Raw genomic sequence first — 20,764 nt, forward strand, 5'->3', positions numbered from 1 at the left:
GCATCCACCACTTTGTGGGGTTGTACCTCAAACCAAACACTCCCCATGGCTTTCCTCTGTTCAGCCATCCTGGATGCAGCCTACACAAAAGCCTCTTTCTCCCCCTGAAAAACACATGATTTTTCTTTTTTCTGGGCAGCTTGGCAGAAAATCAGATCAGCAATAAAGGAGCCAAAGCGCTGGCCAGGTCGTTGATGGTGAACAGGAGCCTGACGGTGCTGGAGTAAGTGTCCCCCTTTCACCAGCTCCTGCCACGCACGTGTTCCCCCCAGGAACCATTCCCGTGCAGCAGCGGAGCCAGATCAAAGTTATGCTTTGCTAACCTTGGCTTTTCTGCCCATCTCACCCCAGCCTGCGGAGCAACTCCATTGGCCCCACTGGAGCAAAAGCTCTGGCTGATGCGCTGAAAAAGAATCAAGTCCTGCTCTCCCTGAAGTAAGTCCTGGCTTCTGCAGCACCTCTGGAAGCAGATCCCCAGGACAAGTCCCCTCCAGCCCTCTCCTGTCCCATCGAGGTTTTCCCCACCTTAAGGGCCACCAGGTGGGGACACCCTGGGCACAACCTGGTTTGGTTGTGCTGGCAGGATGTGGGAGTGCAACTGGCAGACACCTGGTGACCAGGGCAGCTCTGGGCCAGAGATGTTGGGACTCTCCTGTCTCTCAGCTTCTGTGGGTTGATGTTGAGGTTGAGGTTGATGTTGAGGTTGAGGTTGAGGTTGAGGTCCAGGTCCAGGTCCAGGTCCAGGTCCAGGTCCAGGTCCAGGTCCAGGTCCAGGTCCATGCCCCAGGCAGGAGCTCACAGGGTGCTGGTGCACAGGAGCAGGCCTCTCCCGTGGGAGAAGAGGGAGGGAGGCCATCCAGACAAGGATGCTCAGGGTCTGGACGCCCTTCTCACACCAGAGATGGGGACAATCAAATGCCCGGGCAGGTGACCACCACCCTGCATGGCCCCTTGTTGCACTGTGGTGACTGCCACGTACAGCTCTGTTCCTCTCTCCTTGCAGCCTGCAGCACAACGTCATCAAGGAGGATGGTGCCACCTTCCTGGCTGAGGCCCTGTTGACCAACCACAGGCTGACAACCCTGCAGTAAGTGACCAGAACCTGTTGTCCCCCCTCCGAGCCACCCAGCAGACTGAGGTGCCACTGACAGGGATGTGGCACCTGGCATTCACAGGTGCCTTTCTCACCTTTGCAGCCTGCAGAAGAACGCCATCGGAGCCCACGGTGCCAGGAAAATCGCTGAGGCGCTGAAGCAGAACTGCAGCCTGAAGGAGCTGACGTAAGAGCAGCACGAGGCAGAGGGACAGTGACACCAGTGCCTGGGATCTGCGGGCAGGAGCAATGGGCGGGGGCTGGGCCATGAGCAGGCAGGATGGGCTCTGCCAGCTTTGCTCCGGGGGTTGGCTTGGGTGGAGGGGGCGAGGACCTCAGCGCTGCTCTCGGAGCCACCCTGTGGAGATGCTCTCCACACCTCCAGGGATGCAGGGAGCCACATAAAGAATGGAGAGGCCAGGCCTTCCCTCCAGCAGAGGCAAGCAGCAGGTCTCCAGGCCCTGTGCATCAGTTAAAAGCTATTTCAGCTCAAAACCAACATACAAGAGCAGAGGTGTTCGTAGCTTGGAATGAGACTGCAGCAAGCTCATGCTCACTGCTGGAGCAGAAAGAGCCTGAGGGAGATCATAGAATCACAGACTGGTTTGGGTTGGAAGGGACCTTCAAAGCTCATCTAGTCCAACCCCCTGCAGTGAGCAGGAATGTCTTCAACTAGGTCAGCAGATCTCAGTAATGCCAGTTCTTCTTCTTGTGTCTTAGACTCTCCAGCAACTCAGTAGGAGACAATGGCTCGGTGGCCTTGGCCGAAGCTCTGAAGGTGAACCACAGTCTGCAAAGCCTCGAGTGAGTCCCTCCTCCACACCTGCCAGGGACATGGCTGCCCCAAAGTGCCGGCAAACCCTGTCACCTCCGCTCGATGGGGCCGGTGCTGCTGTGGTGAGCAGGAGATGCTGATCCTGGCTTGGTTGCTCCCAAAGTTGGTCCTTTAGTGTTGGCTCCCCTCAGCTCCTGTGGCTGAGAGATGCCTGTTTCTCAGTGAAATGGGCAAATGAGCACTTTTCACCCCAAACACAACCCCTCAGTGCAAAGACTGGCCCGTCCTCACATCTTCCCTGTTTGTCTCAGTCTCCAGAGCAACTCCATCAGCAGCGCTGGGGTCACGGCACTGACGCTGGCTCTCTGCGCCAACAAGGGACTCATCAGCCTCAAGTAAGTGACGGTCCCTCCAGCCACCCTGGCCAAAAGCTGCTGCCAGGACACGGGATGTGAGAACTTCATTGTGCCCGGTTGTCTCCACAAGTGCTCTGGGATGCTGAAAGCAGCCTCTGTCCCTCCTCTGGCTGTGAGCATCTTCTCTCCACTGTCCCCTTGGGACATAATTGCTTCAGCCATGTCTGGCAATGCAAGGATGGCAGCAGGGATGGGAGGCTGGGACATTGATGCTCACAGCTGTATGGTGCCCAGGGAATGGAGATGCAGATGCTGGTGGGGATGCAAGTCAGACAGACTGCCTGTTGCAATAAATGGTCTCAGCCTCAGACTGGGGGCCGTGGGGGTGCAGCTGATGTCCTCTCCAGCCCTGTGTCTTTCCCCAGCCTGCGGGAGAACTCCATCAGCAAGGAGGGGGGCCCTGCCATCGCCCATGCCCTGCGCACCAACAGCACCCTCAGGAAGCTGGAGTAAGTCCCATGGGCCCCAGGAGGGCACCCACACTGCTGCAGTGTTGCTGGAGTTGTCCCAAACTCTGTGTGTGTGACTTGTGTGCTCTGTCCCCTACCTCTAGCTTAGCGGCGAACCTGCTGTATGACGAAGGCGGCAAGGCCATCGCTTTAGCGATGAAAGAGAACCAGGCGCTCACGTCCCTCCAGTGAGTTTCCCCTTGGACCTGGATGGTTTTGAAGCCCCTTGCATGGATGTGAGGTGGGGACACCGATCCTGCAGGAATCAGGGCATATTCTCAGCACTGGATGTCACCTCCTGTTCTTTCCTGTTTGCAGCTTGCAGTGGAACTTCATCCAGGCAAAAGCTGCCGCAGCCCTGGCACAAGCACTACAGTCCAACAGCAGCCTGGCCACCCTCGAGTAAGTGGGGACATGGGCAGGAAGGTCCTGGGCAGCGTCTTCCTATTGGGACGTGTCCCAGGACTGTGCCCTCACGCTGCTCCAGGAGAGGCAGCTTTGCCTGCTGCCTCCTCCATGCGCTCCTGTCCATCCTGTGTCCCCATCACATGTCCCTGGCTGGGGATGCTGGAGGCACATGGTGCTCTGGGGATGCCCAAACCATTTGGGGAAGCCCAGCACACTGAGCTCGCTGCCAGTCCCCCTGCCCTGGGTGCCCGGGTCGTGGGCAGACACAGCACTTGCATGTCTCAGCTTGCAGGAGAACGCCATCGGAGACGAGGGGATGGCTGCCCTCTCCACCGCGCTGAAGGTCAACACAACCCTGTCAGATCTCCAGTGAGTATCCAGGCTGCCGCATGGCCCTGGCATTGCAGCCTGTCTAATTAGCTTGTCTAATTAGTGCACCATGGCTACCTCATGACGTGTGCTGAAGGACCCTTGTTCTCTTGCAGCCTGCAGGTTGCTTCAGTTGGTGCAACTGGTGCCCAAGCCCTGGCAGAAGCCTTGATGGTCAACAAGAGCCTACAGATCCTGGAGTAAGTGTTTGGTGGGGCCACCAAGTCTCCATGTCTGTGACACTGCTCCCTAGGGGTGTCCGAGACCCTGGTCCTTAGCACCACTCCTGTGTCGTGTCTTACCACACCTGGCTTGCCTATCCTTTGACTTGCTGGTGTGGGGCCACCTCTCCCACCTCCTCCTCTTGCTCATGGCCACCACTGGGCCATCCCAGGCTGTCCTTCTTCACCACCTGCCTTCCTTTGCAGCTTGCGGGGCAACTCCATTGGCGTGGTGGGGGCCAAGGCGATGGCCAACGCACTGAAGGTGAACCGCAGCCTCCGCCGGCTCAAGTAAGTACCAGCTCCCTGGGGTGGGAGCCAAGAAGAGCCTTTCCAGACCTTCCTGGAAGGAGCAGTGAGGGGATGGCCAGGCTAGCAGTTCTCAGTGCGGCAAACCCCATGGCTGGTGGCTTTCCCCAGTGCCCATGCCATGTGTTCCCTCCTAGTGGCCACATCTCCTTGGCCAGTGCTTTCTGACCCTCCCACCTTCTGCAGCCTGCAGGAAAACTCCCTGGGCATGGACGGAGCCATCTGCATCGCCACCGCTCTGAAGGGCAACCATGGCCTCACCTATGTGAAGTAAGTGGCTGCTGAGCTGGATGGCAAGGCAGGGACAGGGTGACCACAGGAGCCGTCAAGGGACCTTCCTTGCCACTGGCACTGCCCACTCCTGGCTGCCGTCAAGGGACCTCCCCAGTGGGGCTGGGGATAGGAGCACCCTGTGCTCCTCCCGGTGTGAAGCCACCATCCCTGCACAGCTCCAAAACCCACAGCTCCTCTCTGGGGATGCCTCTGGGGCAAAGAACCACCCCAAAAGCCAAATACTCTCCAAAACATCATGGGGACGGGCTGGCTCAGCCTCTCCAGCTCCCCAGGGGCTTTCTTAAGCTTCTCGCCTGGCTGCCTCAGGGCTCTCAAACCCAGAGTCCCCTGTGATCGAGGTCCCTGCAAGAGGTCCTGGATGGCACGGGGTGGGTGCAGACGATGCTGGTGCAAAGCTGGGCAGCATCTCTTATACCCACCAAAGATCCTGCTCTGCCTCATGTCCAAGCCTCAACTCCTCTTCCCTTTGCTCCCAGCCTGCAGGGGAACCGCATCGGCCAGTCGGGAGCCAAGATGATCTCTGACGCCATCCGGACAAACTCACCCGACTGTGTCGTGGATGTGTGAGGGTGCCTGGCTGCAGCGGGGAGACAGCCTGGTGGGTCCCTTCGGCTAAGGTGACTCTGCAGGGAGCTGCTCAGCCCTCTACCCACCCATCCTGGGGGAAAGAGCTGGGCAAGGTGAGCTCCTGAGCTCCCCAGCATGGCCCAGGAGGACCTGGGGCCTCCAGATCAGCAGTGCAGGAGGTCGAGACTCGCTAGTATTGAAAGCTGAGGGATGTGTGACCACATCCCCCTTCATCCAGGCCCTGGGTGAGCTTCAAGGAATGGGCGAAATGCAAAAGGAGGGAGGAGGGGCCAGAACCAACATACCAGTCCTTCGTGTTTTTGTGGGTGACTTATCTGCCACACCAGCAGCAGTGACCCCTCCTGTGATCTCCACGGGGTGACAGCACCGTGCTCAGACCCTGCCCTGGATGGGTGCATCCCAACCACCCCATAACTCTCTGCTCTCGTCCCAGCCTGTGTCACTGCAGGCAAATGCTGCAGCACCCCAGGCAGGGCTCCGCTCCCCACACCTGTTCATCTCTCTCTAGTTCTGGCAAGGATCCTGGGAGAAGCAGGTGAAACACGGGTAGGATTCACAGCAGCCCCTTCTCACCTGGCTGCGCACAGCTGGGTCTTGCGGGATCCCCTGGAAATCCCACGAAGTTGTGGTTTCCTTGCTCAGATGTGAGCGCTGCTCTGGACCAGGGCACTGCAGAGCAGTGCAACCTGTGCTGTTTGCCGTGCCCTTGGTAACGGGTTGGTGCTGGCTGAGCCCAACGGAAACATTTGGTAGGGCTGTTCTCTGTCAAAGCCTCTGGGAAGAGACAGACGTCCCACAGCACTGGAGTGGAACCATCCAGAAAGACCTTGGGAAACAAAGAGCCCTCAGGATAACAGGAGGAGGAGTGGGAGGGTGAATGTAAGAGGAATAGCTCTGCACGCATCCTGGTGCCACAGCAGGACTGCCTTATCACCAAGTCCTGCCTCTCAAGTTTAGGTTGGACTTCTTGCATCTCCTGCTGTTGTAATCCATGACAATCTGTGTGACCTTGGGCTCATCCGCCCTGATGAACACACACCAAAATGAACTCTTGTAATCAAGCACTGATTTCTGGTCCCATGAAGACAAATTGTGACGCTAGAGCAGAGCTAAAAGGAAAGAGGCAGCACACTAGACAAAGTGCAGCTTTTGCGTTCCCCTGAACAGACTGATGCCATCAGTGAAAGTGTAACTTGCTGAACAAAAGTGCAACTTTTGGCCTATTTGAGTGCCTGAACCTTGGTCCACCCCAGAAGTACCAGTATAATTAAAGGGCTCATTTCTTATGGCGTTAGTTACAGTGCTGTCTTGCACGACTGCTCTCAGAACACCAAAGCGTGAAAACAATTCCCACTGACACAGCTGAAATACTAAGAGATGCTGCACTGAGGGTGGTGTTTGAGGACCCCTTCACCAGTTTCCCACTCCCTTACTGCCACTGCTGCTGAGCTTTCTGAAGGCAAGACCTTGATTAAGTAAAGGATATGTTTAGGATAAACAGATTAAAGCCAGAATTAAAATCTGTTTAAGTGTATTCCCAGAGCAGTTTTTCATCCAGTTTTATTAAGCAAAAAAAAAAATCTGTTTGGACATAACAAAATGCAGGGAAATCAAGCACACAATGCTCACTGGAGTGCAACTTTTGGCATGGCACTGCATGAGGGCCAGTTCTAATGTAATTATGGAAATAACCGCACTCCACATTACTGTGATTCTCATTACGGATAATCTGCTCATGCTTTGAGAGTCGCAAGACTGGCAATCCAAGTTTAATTTTCAAGTTTAATGAAGATTATTTATCTACTCTTGAATTCATACTGACAAGCACTTTTCAAATGGCAAGATATCAGCTCCTGGCCTGCATGCTCTCCAAAGCTTGTACTTCCAGATGCCTCCTGGTCCTGCTACTACAGGGTCAGAAGTCATTATCACTTTCCTCTAGTGGCTCTGGTTTTCTTGCCCGGTGACTGGATTTGCTTGGGGAGATTTCCATGCTGTCATCTTCCATGTCATCCTCCTCTTCATCTTCATCCAGGTCAATCTCACTATCCCCCGACTCCTCCTAGAGGAAAGTGAACAGAATTCAAGACCAGGTCAGTTCTAGGATGGCAAAGCATCTTTGCCAGCTCAACAGTAAAGACCAGCACCCCTGGCTGATGTTTACTCTCTTCCTCCCCTGCACCCTGTACAATCACACACCCGGGGGTGTTGGGGAAGGCTGTTTGTCTGGGCTGGTATGGATCTGGATTTGGACTTGCTCTGTGGAGCAGCAGGTTCTGCAAGAGGCTGCTGTGCTGCTGGCCTTCCAAAATAACGAAAAGCCAGACCTCAGCTGCCTCTGGGAGGTAACAGCCCATGTGGCTTTCCCCAGCAGCTACCCGCTTTGCCAGACAGTGGCTGCTCCATTCAATGTATTGCAAACCTCTTTCCTCACTTCATGGGCCTGACAAACACAAACTCCCTGACTTCTGCTGAATCTGTGGTATTAAAAACCTGGCAGGGTGTTTAACTTTAAAGTGATACCTATTGTGAGATCAAAGAATCAAGGCATAGTGGAAGAGAATTAACTGCAGGAAAGAAACCCACCTGTGCCTTGGTGATGATGTTGCGCTTGCTTGGCTGTGCTGGGGCAGATCTCCCCTTGGAGAACCAGAGTGGAAAGAACAGGGGAGGCAGAGCAGGAAAAAAAAAAGTACAATAGCATAAAAGAAAACAGAAAGTAACCAGAATGGGAGCAGGGGAGGAGGCAGCAAAGCCAGGTACAGCTCATGTATCAGGTGGCACACCAGCAGAGGCTGGGCACGCCGCTGCTGGCTCTCGTGCAGGCTGAAGCCTGCTCCCTTCTCCACTCCATAACCCCATTAATTCTTTGAGGGGTTCAAACCAGCCTCACTAGTTTCCACATAGGTGCCTGCAAGGATCCTACACACGCCTCTCAGCCCTGGCACCTCCTGAGATGCTGTATTAAAAGCACAGATCTGCAAGACAACCAAAGTGGCTGCAGCTGAGGACAATCAGAGGCTGAAGACCTTGGCTTTCCACACCTGGATGTGCTGGGGCTGTGCCAACAGGAGACATGGGAGAAAGCCGTCAACAGGAAAGTCCAAAGGAAGGAGAAATTGCAGAGAATTACTAAAGCTGGCAAGAACATGGTCAAGGATGATCAGGCAGCACCATGACTAAGGTCACAGCATCTTCACCTACAGCACTGGCACTCCTAACCCTACCCAGAAATGTTCCTGCATGCCAATGGCACAAATAATTCCTCAGAAGGTAACCAACAGCCTTAACCACATCCAGTTGGGCTGAAGCAAAAAGCAGACGATGGCTTCCAAGTTCCTTTCCAGAGAAAAGGCGAGGATGGGCAAAAAGAAGGGCGGCTCATCCCTCTCCACAGCAAGAGACTTAACTCCCTTATCACTGTTGTGGCTCCAGGTCTCTGCAATGAACACTAACAGCAGTGGGTTGTTCTCTCTTCTGGTGCTGCCTGCAGAAGAAATAGTCTGCCCAGAGTCTCATGGCTCACCAAGCAGTGTCAGACAGCCATGGCAAATGGCTTTTGTACATGGTGGCAAACATCACAAGTTTCTTACTATCCCTGTGTCCTGTAGAGGTGGATTCCCTTATCTGCTCCCCTCCCTTTTTAAACCTCCTGGAGTCACACTTGCTCCGTTAACCTCTGCTTCTGATCCAAGCCAGCGCTTTGCTGCTCCCCCAGGGTCTGGTGTAATGGGCTTTTGTGAAGGGATTTCTGAAAAGCAAATTCTTTGTTTCAGAGAGGCTTAAATTTCTATCCTACGAAGGCAGCAAAAGGCAGGGCAGTACTGAGAGACGGATAATCCCCTGGCAGCACAGGGCTTCTGTCTGGGCACAGAGAAGATGTCTGAACTCTAGTGTAGCCTCCTCGTCTAGACAGGCAACACTGGGTGGGGTGGCTGCTGGACAGAGGGACAGAAAGGCCACATCTACACTAGGAAATTACTAGACGGCACAAGGTCAAACACAAATTCACGGTTGTCATTTCCTAGCACAGTTTGGGCCTGTGCCAACTAGCACTCTGCAAAAAATAATCCAACACCTTGGGGGAACAGGCCAGCCTCACTGCTCCTGGGTGGCAGCTTGGATGCCAGCACCTTTTTGGGATGGGGAGGAGAGCTTACTGTATGGATGCACACACACCATCACAGCAGCTGGCTTCAGCTTCCTCGTACAGATGTAACCACTTAGGAGTACTCACAGGCACAGGAAGATTGCCTGCATATGCCCAAGGCTGAGCACCACAGTCAGTGTGCACCTGTTTAGCCACTATCCACTCACCAGGTCAACCATAACCCGATGTGAAGCCCGCAGCCATGGGGGAGCTTTATCTGCAAGGCAGGGATCCCAAGGGGCACAGCTCGCAGTTCTGCTCTCAACCCTGTCCTGTCATCTGGAGGATAGAAGGACGGATGCCGCTAGTACAGGCTATGGAGAGGGCTCCAAGGTGTGTATCTCTAGAGCAATGAAGGGGATTTAGATCCACACATCTAGCTCCTGCTACACTGCACAGAGACTCCAAGAGCAAAAGAAAAAAGGAAAATACATGTCTATGCAGATGAGAGAGCAGTCAGCTGGTGGAAAGGAGGGGAAAAGCAGGTCTGGGGCATGAAGGATCAGCAGGTAAAAAGGTGTTTATCTGAGGGGAGGGCTGTCATTCTAAAGCACTGTCAGATGAGCTCTACAGGCACAAGGGATGGTTACTTACATCTTCCTCTGTGTCTCCACCTTGCATTGTTCCCACGACCCGTGTGCCAGCTCTTCCTGCAAGAGCAAAAAGAATCACCATAAAGCCTGACTCATGATTAACACTGAGGGAGAATGAAAGATAAAGTTCAGAGTTTACGTTTTAGAGGACTAGTCAAATGGCAGTGAGAAGATCCCAACACACACTGGGTTAACCTCCTTAAGCCTCAGAGCTCAGCAGAAGGTAGAAGAGGGTTAGGCAGACAGTAATTCCAGTAAGGATGATATTTCCAGAGCTACCTCATGCCAGTATGACAGTTCTGACAGGACAAGAGGCAACGGACACATCCATCTGAACACAAAAAACCACTTTTTTATACTGTGAGGGTGGTTAAACACAGGAACAAGGCTGCCAAGAAAAGCTGTGGAGCCTCCATCCATGGAGATATTCAAAACCCAACTGGATACGGCCCTGGACAACCTGCTCAAACCTCCTGATGATCTCAAGAGGTCCCTTCTGTGCATTGGCATATTCCTTCCTCTGCTTTGGTACACAGAGAACAAAAGCCCATCCTTTCTGTGGGGCAAGGCTTCTGTCCTTTAGAGAGCTCACTATGCTCAGAGCCTTTCTGATATTCCAGCACGGACTGATGTCTCACAGGAATCCTATGCAATGACAAGGCAAACCTCACGAATTCCTTGTTGAGAGCTGGATGAGTAAGCGAGTAAGTGAGGAGGGAGGTGGCGATCTCAGAGTTGTGGGGAGTTCACTGAAAAGTGAGAACACACTTGCATCTGTCTTTGTTATTTTCGGTTATGTAGAGGCCATAAGGAAAGGAGAAGATGCCAGCATGGTCTCCTTTGCTAGGAAGAGTGTCTGGAAGGTGTTGGGATGGGTACAGCAGAGCTGTGAAGGGGGAAGTTCCGTGTGTGGGCTGATGGGTGACTCAGCCCGGCTTCCTGCAGCCACCTGGCGTCACCGGCACCAACCGGACGCCTATTGAACAGTCCCACTGTGACCACCGCATTTCACCATCTGTTTATCTCCTGTCATCACTGGTTTTCTCTATGCCAAATAGGGATTTTTCCAATCTAGACAAAATCTATTTTGTTTTTTTTTAGCATGAAAACAAAGTGACTTTAAAATATATCCTGTTGAATCTCTTATGTACCTCTCAAAGCACAAAAGAAAATGAGTCAATTTCATCCCCTTTGCAGACTGATGTGGGTTAGCTGTGGCAAAAAGCTGACTATCTCACCCATAAGTCATGAAAAAACCCTTGTTGTGTCAAGGCAGGTAATTTAAAGGATCTTATGTCTTTAAATAAAAAGCGGTGTCCTCTATCCATCTGGTTGCTGATAACACAGGCAGTGGGGATGGAATTACAAGAAGATTTTTGGACAGCTGATCTCTCTTCAACCTTTAGAGACATTTTCTCTAATATATGCTAGACTAAACCATGTAAATTCAGAGACTGTTACAAATGACATCATTAAACAACCACAAACCCACATTTTTGCCCAGTGTACAGATTGCTCCAAGAGTTTAACTGCAATTTTGCTACGTAGAAGGCTCAGCATAAAGTATTAGATAGGGAATTATTACCTCAAAGAAGAAAGCAGCAGGGAGCTCCTAAAATTTTCTAGTAAGACAAAGCTGAGAGAGATCCTGAATATAAAAGAGAATCAAGATATCACGTAAGGAGAGCTGATGAAATTGGACAGCTCAAAAATGCCAAGGGAAGAGCTTAGGGAATGCTAACAGAAGGTCTGCAGACTGCTGGATGCTGCTCTTCCATCATTGCAAACAGTACGGACATCTCATGGGCATTCATCTGCTCACATTTGGAGGAAGATAACAATCAGGTACTGCTCACACTTTGATCCCTACATCGTTTAAGCCAGGAGCACCTCTCTGAACTAGTGACTGTGCACTCAGCAGGATCAGGTCCTGTAGCACAGCCCTGGGATGCTCAGAGGAGACAGCCCAGGGCACAGTGGGCCTGGAGCTCCAGCTTGTGCACTGTGCTGTACACCAAACAGGAGAGAAAGCAAATATTCCACACTGGTACAAGAACACCCGTGACAAAAACGCGAGTGTTATTTTAACTTTCAGATGGTACCTCCCCAAGTTTCCGCCTGTGGGAGCACGAGGAGGGACAGGGGGCCGCGGTGCATGTCCGTGTGTACTGGGGGGAGGCAGGACACAGGAGTCACCTGCCCAGGACAGGGAGAGCGGGCAGGTACAGGGGTGTTCATCACTTGAAATTTCCTGGGTTCAATTTAGCTGGGCTCAGCTTGCAGCCGCATTAGTGCTGCACCACTCTGGCCACAGAGCCTCACGCAGCTTCCAAGCGGGTGAGAGCCTGTTACGGTTACTTATCGAGAATGTGAATTCAGCTGGGACAGGCTGTACAAAGCGATAATTAGCTAAAATGTTAGTAATGAACAGGCTGTAATTCACTGCACCTCTGGATTCAAATCTAATCTCCGTGCATCGCCACAGTTTGTAGCCACCAAGCTACCAAAGATCAGAAGTGAACGTGCATCTACAATTTTAAGCTTGCGAGCATTTGCCATTTTTCCTCTGCGTGTGACGCTGCCATTGTACTAACCGTGCAGCTGCCCACAATGGATCCACAGGACTGGCGTGATTTACATCTTCTTACTCAGCAGTGGGTATGTGTTAACCCTGTGCCTGACAGCAAGAAGCGACACTTAACCTGAGAGGTTAGGACAACCTACCATGAGGGAAAGGTGGATTTGCAGCTGAAACATTTTGCTCCCAGTTTGGAGATCTGCATTCGGTCTCCAGCTCTTAATGCAAATTCACAGTGTGAGCTCAAGTAGGACACCTCCCTTCCCTCTGCATTACCTCTGCACACAGAAAATTGGGATAAATATCTCACCTGATCTTTATCTTTCTGATCTGCATGCCTTGGGCACTGTGCTCTTAAGTGTGAGTGTAGCCCTTAGCACAAGGCCCTGATCTCAGCAGCATTTTCTAGTCATTGCCAAAGTACAATGATTAATTAAGCAGACTATAGCTGCTGCCCAGGGTGAGCAGGCTTCTTATTTCTTACACCACCATGAAAAGGAAATTTGCTCAGAAGCGAGTGACCTGTCTCCCACCATCTCAGACCTACAACCTGCCCTCCTTCCCCACGAGGGCCAGTGTCACAATGGCCATAAAAACAGGCTGACCGCATACAGAACCCCCTCCTCCCTCCCCGGGAGCACATAACTTCGCTGACACAAAACATACACAGGCAGCTCTGCTGGGAGCAGATGCTGCAATGGTGGGGAGAAGCTCTGTTTCAAGCTAAAACAAATTAATTTCTGTGAATTCAAAAAAGCAGCCCCTTTTTAGTGTTTTCAAAGACACCTGGTTGTGAACCATGTCCTGGTAATAACTGTCCAGCAGCTGCTGTATCAGGAAAATGAAGACTTTGTGGACTTTTAACTGGGGGGCAGGAATACACACAGAAATCTCTGAAAATGAGAGGAGCAGTTACATCAGCCTTCTCCCTCCCCAGCTGAGTTTTCTCTCAGCACTGGCGGTGAGACCCAGCGGCTCAGACACTTAGTATTGACTGTTTTTTCCCTCCTGCTTGACCAGAAGAGGGAAGGAAGAGACTAATCCGACTCTCCAAAATTCTTTCATAATGTTTACAATTAGAACTTGATTTGCTTTACTAGAAAAGTATATTCACTGCAGGAGCACAGAAGGACCCACACTATGCCATGCCTACAAAGCCCCAGTCAGGATAAAATTGAACTTTGTGAAGTTCACAAGGAAGGAATTTGTTTTTAAAAGTTCACAGAGAGCAATACCAATTTAGTAGAGTTCTCTGATAGCAGGTGCATAAACTAAATTTTTCCCCTTGACTTCATACGTTATCAAACAGCTGGAGAACTTGAACCCTGCTAATGCACAGCCAAATCCCTTCCCGCCAGGCCCGTTCTTCATGCCTCAGCCCTCTCCCTCTGCCACCACCATGGTACGTGCGCAATCCATACCCACTCACCTCCTCACTTGCACAGACTTTGAACCAAGGCAAACACATGCAATGAGGTACCTGCAAACACCACGGTTCATGAAGAACCTGCAGGAAGAGAGTGGCCTGGCCAGCTTAGAAGAGGTTTTTGTTTCTGTAGCTCCGTACTTCTTGTTAACTGCCAAGAAATCAGGCAGGGATTTTCAAAGGAGTTCTGGGGTTACAAAAAATAATTACAAATCCCACATGGAATGGAAAGGTAAGAAGAGTTGAGTGCCCAGCAGAGCCTGTCTCATGGCTGCTGCTCATATCTGACTCCACATCGGGTCTGTCACTCTCCCTTCTGTGCAGACACAGAATCTATTTTGGCCCTGGAATGTACGCGATGCAGGGCACCTGCAAGCCACAGCGAGCACGTGAACTGCAGATTCCTGGTATTTTTGAGACTCAGGCCTTGCCATGCTGGGCCTGCTGGGACATCGGGAGGACACTGACAGTTTCTCGAGTCTGGCTGAAGTTCATGTGTGCAACACGCCCTTGGCAAATCCCCTCTAGGGGCACTGTAGTTGTCCAGTGTGCCATGACTCAGAACAAGAGATTTTCTTCTGTTTTTCTACGAAACAAGCTCCACATACTCTGACTGCAGCAACAGGAAAACCCTGATCACAGTTTTTTTAGGGTTTCTGAACAGCCTGACTGGGGAAAATGCCTAGGGAACAGTAAAGAGAGAAAGCATCCTGCACGGAGCTGCGTGCCAGTGAGATGCAGCTGTCCCTGCAGATGAAGCTGAGAGATGAGGGATGGGATCATACAGCATTTGAATGATGCCTGGACAACTGCAGTGGGCTTCACCATGTTTTTCTTATCAAGACTCATTACCATGACAGAGAAACATGCAGCATTTTGACAAAAGCTGCAGATTTGTTATCATATTGTATTTGTACAGATAAATGCACTTGTATATTTTCCTTGGTCTTGGACTCAGAGAAGTGATTTCCTTTAGGAACCAGAGAGAAGGGAAGAAATACTGTAGTTATTTAACATGCTTTTTTAAAAAAAAATAGGCAGGTGACAGCCACAGGAACTCAATGTGAATAAGACAACCAAGAAGGAGCAGGCAGCTGTTGCACATTCCTAATTGAATCCCTCCACTCCCCTGCATATTAATGACACACCTGTGGCTCCTACACACCTGGGGAGATCAAGGGGAAGGAAAACATTCTAGAAATTCAGTAGCAGAAGTCTGAACATGATCATGAGCTGGAGAGAGAATTTCCACAAGTGGAGTCTGACCATTTCCACCGAGATCAGGACTTTCCTGCTTTTCAGCCTGCATGCCGTATGGAGGGATTTGGAAACACAACTATGAAGGGTATCCTGGGAAGACTCCTTGCTACTATGTCAAAGCCCCAATTCTCTACAGGACTGAAAAAGTGAGGGCTAATTCAGCCTCTGCAACCTTCCCCTCAGTGCACAGGGTACCTTTGGCCCTTTCCCCATGTCTGCTGGCCAGTTCCTACTTAATAATCACAAGCTCAAGCTTAAAAAGAAAACAGAGAGAGGGAGGCTGAACATCACCATCATCTCAAAACACCAAGTATCTGCCACAAAAACATCATCAGCGTGGTTTGGATATGTGCTGCTCTGTGTGCACTGAGATGCACCTGTACAGGACGGGGGATCCGCACAGGCCTGGCTCCAGCCAGCGCTGGCAACCAGCCCACGTCCGCAGAGCCACAGGACCGCACTCTCTGTCTGCCCCTGAACTCACCTCCGCTTTGATTGTTGCATATTTGCTTCCACTTCTTCCAATGAGGTACACTTTGCTTTCTTAATAGAACCCCTTCATTCTCATCTGCTACATCCAGAGACTTCTTTATTCTTGCCATGTTAAACAGCGCAGGTTTTCACAGGCAAAGATCTTATCCCTTTGGTAGCAAGTACATTCGCTAACCTGCTGCTGGCACATCATTCCCACATTGATCCTCTGGGTCCGTTCTGCAAAGGTAAGAGGCTCCAAGAGAGCTGCTCTTTCACTGTTTGATTTTGGACCTATTCTCTGCTGAAAAACATCCAGAGTTTCATAAAGCTGTTTTCTTACAATGAAGACCAAATGGGGCTGAAGTTGTTACTGTCTCAATAGTGGAGTAGTCTCTGTGGTCCAAACAGGACAAAAACACCCCTTTAACACCAACATTATAAAAGGAAACATAAGAGCTAAAGCATTTGGATAATTGGTTTGCGGGAGCTGAAAGATCCTGGCAGCGTGGAATAGAGGGTGATTTACTACAGACAGGCACAGATCCACAGTTTTGCAAGCATGGATCGTTTCTGCTTCATTCAGTAGCACTTCCACTGCCTGCCCTGTTGCAAGCACAGCGTGTGCCAGTCTGCCATGGCCTGCCCACTCAGCCAGCGCTCCCGCTGGGAACAGGAGAGAGCTTGAATTTGCTCATGGTGCCAAAACGCATTTCAGAACTCCCATCCAAATGACACTGGAAAGATGGATCTCCACATGTAAACACGACATCACTTCAAAATCTGCCACTTCTGATAGTGCAGATGAAAAAAATCCACTTTAGTTCAAGGGGAGACTGGACAAGTTCTTAGGAAAAAAAAAAACATTTACTGAGGGTTAGACCAAATTAATGGAAACCACATCCAGCTCAGGAAATCCTGGTGGGGGTTGAAACTGTTTGAGAGCGGGAGGGAACCTCAGACAAGTCCCTACACTTTTCCTCAGGCATTGTCTTTCAGCCAGTGCTGGAGACAAAGACCAGGCTCAGATGGACCTTCTGTCTGACCTGGCATGGCAGTGTCTACATTCCTAGGACTGGGCTTTGGATTCTTCACCCTAATCTTCACCTCATCTGCACATGAAGAACTATTCTGATGCAAACTGCTGGTTTATGGCCTGTTTCAGGCAAGAGGTTTCTCTACACTGCAAATGGTTAAGGCTTTCAACAATGAAAGAATTCTTTTTCTTTGGCTCTCTGACAAAACAAGTGTCTTACTCCAGACACCATCACTAACTCACTGTTTGACCTCAGGGAAGGCCATACATCTATTTTATTTGTGTAACAGCCTCACTTTTCTATTGCCAGACAGAATAAAAGTGAATGTGAATTTTTATTCATATTGACAATGTTAAAATTAAAAATTATAGACAATAAATCAATGTGTTCTCTTAGTTAAACAAATGATTAGTGGCACATGGATTTGTTATAACAAGCCCCATCAAGGAGGAGACTTGCCTGTAATTGAGATATTGTGATAACAAAACAGACTGTAGTTTCACAAACCCAATAAGCCAGCAACTGTCAGTCTGATAACTGTCCTCCCAGCCAAGTATTCTCACCCCATGCTGCTCCCTCCTTGTACCAAAACCCTCCTGCCTTCCTAAAGCTGGGTTTGCTGTATTGTTAAACCAAAAGCACCAAACTCAATGGAGACAGAAGCTCCCTAGTGCATTACAGCTTCCTCCTTCACCCGCTACTGCCTGTTTTTCTTTTTACATGGGGAATAAGGGTTCGATTTTCTCTCTGTTCCACAGCAGTTCGCAGCCTGCCATGTCTCCCCCAGCTAACACTCTTTTCTGCTCCATGGGAGACTAAATCCTATAACTTCAAGTCTTTTAATTGGCTAAAAGAATAACACCAGGGGCAATATTGTCAAAGCTGCATTCAGTTTGAATTTTACTGCATCGAGACAAATCTGATGAAAGGACTCTTCAGGGTGAAAGTGTGTTGATTTTTCTCAATTATACCAAGTGGCCTAATGAGAGAGATTATGTCTCCCTGAGAATCTTGCCTCTATAACGGCAAAACACACTGGAATACCTGCCCACCTATTACAGGCAGAGGGAGGGAGTCTTCTCTTACAATACTAATAACCTAGAAATTAGAGATGTAAAACTGAATCACAGCAAGTACAGGAACTGACCTCAGCGGACCATTTCTCCTTAGTTTAAGAGCAAACACAGCTCAGAAGCACCACCATGTAAGAAGATGCAAAACTTCAAAAGAAAGTGATTGAAATATCGTGAATTGAGTCAAGGAGAAAAGCAGTAATTAATACAAATAACATTCTTTTTATGCTACCTTAAGTATATTTTAAATGCAAACTACCTGTGCTGAAGAACATGTACAGATTGTTGGTGTGTTTGACATCAAACAGCCAGTGAATGTTCAGGCTGGATTTTCTAAAGAAGCTGATGTACCTGACACTAATCTCATGTCTTGACTCGTCTCCAGCACTTCAGTTGGTGAGGGTCTTGCAGTCAAACACATAACCTCACTGTCGATGAGGGACCTGACTACACAGATGGAGAGGTCAGATCTGAGCCTGCCAGGGCTGGAACTGCTTGTCACATGATGGTCAGAGTCACTCACCGCTAACAAGAACGCCATGGAGTACTAACCTGATTTTCTGGTTTCATTTTGCTTGACTATAGACTAAGCGGAGTGATTCTTTTTCTACACAGGTGAAACACAGACCCTCAGACAGTAATTTATCTGAGTCACTTCTGACCCCTGCCCTGGGGGAATCAGCTGCCAGAGGCTGTGGCTCCACTCCACATAAAGAGTGGCAGAAGCCAGACATCCTTCCCTGAAAACAATAACTCCGGTGTGCTGCACCTGTGACTGTGTCAGTGCAGGTGGATTTATGGACTCACCATAGGTCTCCTTTTGAAGAAGACCCTACCAGAATGAGTGTCAACAGCTAAAGTGAAACAAAGACTTTGCCATCAGGAAGGGTATTACTTTTCTAAGGCTTTGTAGATCTGCAAGGCAACACCAAGGAAGAATTTTCCTCACATGGTTATTTTTTCAGTAAATAATCCTTAATTTGCTCCCCTGAAAGCATTGTCTTTCCCACAAGACACAACCCCTTAGACCTCACAAGAGCTGAGCAATGCCAATGCCCTTGAACAACAAGAGAGTCTTCTTACATTTAAGGTTATTCAGATAATTCCAGTATTTCCTTCTGAATAGAAGCAACTAAGGAAAGATTAAGGTACCTGGCAGTAGTGTTCCCATGGCAGCGTGCTGCTTCATGATCTGCCTGTCTTCCACTTCACTATCGGATCCTTCATCCTCTTGAATGTCTATGTCGGAGTCATCATTATCTGGTTAAAACAAAAGCAGTTGATAAATATCACTCAAGCCAACCCACAACTCAGAGCAGCAGTTGGATGCAAGAGATGCTAGGAGTTTCTGCCTTTGTTCAAGTCCAAGATTAATCAAAAATAGAGTCACAGACAGAACATCAGCTCTACTGATGAGCACAGGGAAACAGCCAGCATCCACATCCTAAGAAAAGCATCCTTCTACGCATAGTGCCAAAGCAGCATACAATATAAACAACTGTCTTGGGACAATCCTCAGGCTGTGCCATAAAGGCCATGCTCTGAACACACTCCCTGGGTATGAAGCATACATACAGTCAGAAGGTGCTATTTCAGCAACTGCTTTAAAGATAAAAGTTTTTAAAAACATTTGGAAGGTGCAGGAACCGCTCACTGCTGTGTGACTCGAATACCGTTTTTGTTTACCTGGTATTCAGAAAAACAAGGTTTTGTTCAGCCCTTGCCCAGGCAAACTCCTTGGGAAGAGCCATGAGGAGCCTACATAAAGGATTCAGGTTCGTGTTCCGATTGTTAAAGAGCAAGACTACCTCATCTGCAACGGCTCTTCCTGCTACTACTAAAATGCCCTCATTATTATTTTTTTTTCCCTTCCCTCACCCCCTTTTTTTCTTTCTTACTTTGGAGCAGCAATTCATCCCTTTCAGATTTTGTCATGTGTGCTCCTCCTGTTCTGCAGCACTGCTGGCCAGAGCTGAGGATGCTGCAGAGAGCCCTTATGATTACTTTGTCAAACCACTTCTATTTCATGTCCATTAACACTTTCTGCTTCTGGCTGGGATCTCCTGAGCAGGAGTTGCCGGCTGAGATGGGGACTAATGGAGCCGGTGCTCTCTGCTGACAACCCAAAGCGGCCAACCCAGCTGACAGCACTGCGAGAACGGGACTCGCACCGAAGAGGCACAGCGACGCGATTCTGCTCTGGCTGGGGGCACGGCTGTAACAACATGGGGCTTCAATTCTACATTTCACTGTTCTGGAAACCTATTTGTTCAAACCATTCCTGATACCAGACTCTCAGAAATAACATGTAAAATATCTTCCCCTCGGGACAAAGCAGCGGTAAGTAGACAAGAATAATCAAGAATGAATCTGCCATCCGCCCTCTGCTGTACACAGAGGTGCCCTTCCCTGCGTACCCACGCTGACGGCTCAATGCCTCCCCAACCCACCTGAACCCCTCCAGCTCTCTGTAGGATGCTCCAGCCATTCCTGACCCATTTCAGCATGCAAAAAGGAGGTTCTTTCCATCATATAACTCCCTGCAGTATCTTTCTGGTGGAAAGCAGGACTTGCAGAAAGACGCCATGGTTAATAAGTGGTTTGTAATAAAAGTGATTCTTACTGAGGAGAGACAATCAGTGGCTGGAGGGCCAAAGCTGCTGCTTTATGAAAAAAACTGGTTTAAACACAACATTTTTCCTCCCTCACCTAGCCCTTTTCTTCTTTCCCTCAGGTTCTCTGCTATTCTCAATCCCTTCTTTCTCACACTATTTCTTTCATCCTTCTACACCGCAAACTCAGCTGTTGTAACTCTTGCCTGTCGGTGGAGAAGTCGCAGTTTCCTGCTGTTCGGCCCACGTGTGGATGCCACAGAACACCCCGGTAAGCCCCAGAAAAGTGTGCCTTGTGCTCCAGATCCGCCTCTTGTCTTTCAAAGTCTGCTCCACAAGCCAAACCAGTAGCAACTGTAGGCCTAATTTTTATTTATGCCTTTCAAAATCCTGGATTATCTTTCAATATAAATTAAGAGAAGATTCATCAGATAAATTATCAGCATATATGCACAGTGCAACATGTTTCCTATGGACCTGTGACTTTGAAATAAACCTTGTTATGGATCTATGGCAAGAGTTTGGATTTTATTTGAATAATCTAGCTGGAATTCTGATGCACATACCCCAACACGAAACATCACTATGGTGAATGCATGTCAGAAGATCAGACAAGTGGCACCTGCAAATGCAAATTGAACA

At 49.7% G+C, this 20,764-nt stretch overlaps 2 protein-coding genes across 5 annotated transcripts in view; one reads left to right on the forward strand and one right to left on the reverse strand.

Annotated features, from left to right (window-relative positions):
• The window catches only part of NLRC3 (NLR family CARD domain containing 3), a 17,726-nt gene extending 11,275 nt beyond the window's left edge, over nucleotides 1-6,451 (forward strand). For both annotated transcript variants that reach the window (XM_071815310.1, XM_071815311.1), the window contains 14 exons: nucleotides 140-223; nucleotides 352-435; nucleotides 1,004-1,087; nucleotides 1,197-1,280; nucleotides 1,814-1,897; nucleotides 2,180-2,263; nucleotides 2,650-2,733; nucleotides 2,838-2,921; nucleotides 3,052-3,135; nucleotides 3,427-3,510; nucleotides 3,627-3,710; nucleotides 3,939-4,022; nucleotides 4,227-4,310; nucleotides 4,811-6,451. In XM_071815310.1, coding sequence (XP_071671411.1) covers nucleotides 140-223; nucleotides 352-435; nucleotides 1,004-1,087; nucleotides 1,197-1,280; nucleotides 1,814-1,897; nucleotides 2,180-2,263; nucleotides 2,650-2,733; nucleotides 2,838-2,921; nucleotides 3,052-3,135; nucleotides 3,427-3,510; nucleotides 3,627-3,710; nucleotides 3,939-4,022; nucleotides 4,227-4,310; nucleotides 4,811-4,901 — 1,183 coding nt within the window. In that variant the 3' untranslated portion in view covers nucleotides 4,902-6,451. The remainder of the gene's footprint in view (nucleotides 1-139; nucleotides 224-351; nucleotides 436-1,003; nucleotides 1,088-1,196; nucleotides 1,281-1,813; nucleotides 1,898-2,179; nucleotides 2,264-2,649; nucleotides 2,734-2,837; nucleotides 2,922-3,051; nucleotides 3,136-3,426; nucleotides 3,511-3,626; nucleotides 3,711-3,938; nucleotides 4,023-4,226; nucleotides 4,311-4,810) is intronic.
• Nucleotides 6,452-6,684: 233 nt separating this feature from the next.
• The window catches only part of CLUAP1 (clusterin associated protein 1), a 53,461-nt gene continuing 39,381 nt past the window's right edge, over nucleotides 6,685-20,764 (reverse strand). For 2 of the 3 annotated variants that reach the window (XM_065851065.2, XM_065851066.2), the window contains exons 10-13: nucleotides 18,663-18,770; nucleotides 9,667-9,722; nucleotides 7,509-7,562; nucleotides 6,685-6,984 (exon numbers count right to left, since the gene is read on the reverse strand). In XM_065851065.2, coding sequence (XP_065707137.2) covers nucleotides 6,838-6,984; nucleotides 7,509-7,562; nucleotides 9,667-9,722; nucleotides 18,663-18,770 — 365 coding nt within the window. In that variant the 3' untranslated portion in view covers nucleotides 6,685-6,837. The remainder of the gene's footprint in view (nucleotides 6,985-7,508; nucleotides 7,563-9,666; nucleotides 9,723-18,662; nucleotides 18,771-20,764) is intronic. The other variant, XM_065851067.2, reaches the window with a different exon arrangement.

Source organism: Patagioenas fasciata, chromosome 15 (assembly GCF_037038585.1).
Source record: "Patagioenas fasciata isolate bPatFas1 chromosome 15, bPatFas1.hap1, whole genome shotgun sequence".
Lineage (NCBI taxonomy): Eukaryota > Metazoa > Chordata > Aves > Columbiformes > Columbidae > Patagioenas > Patagioenas fasciata.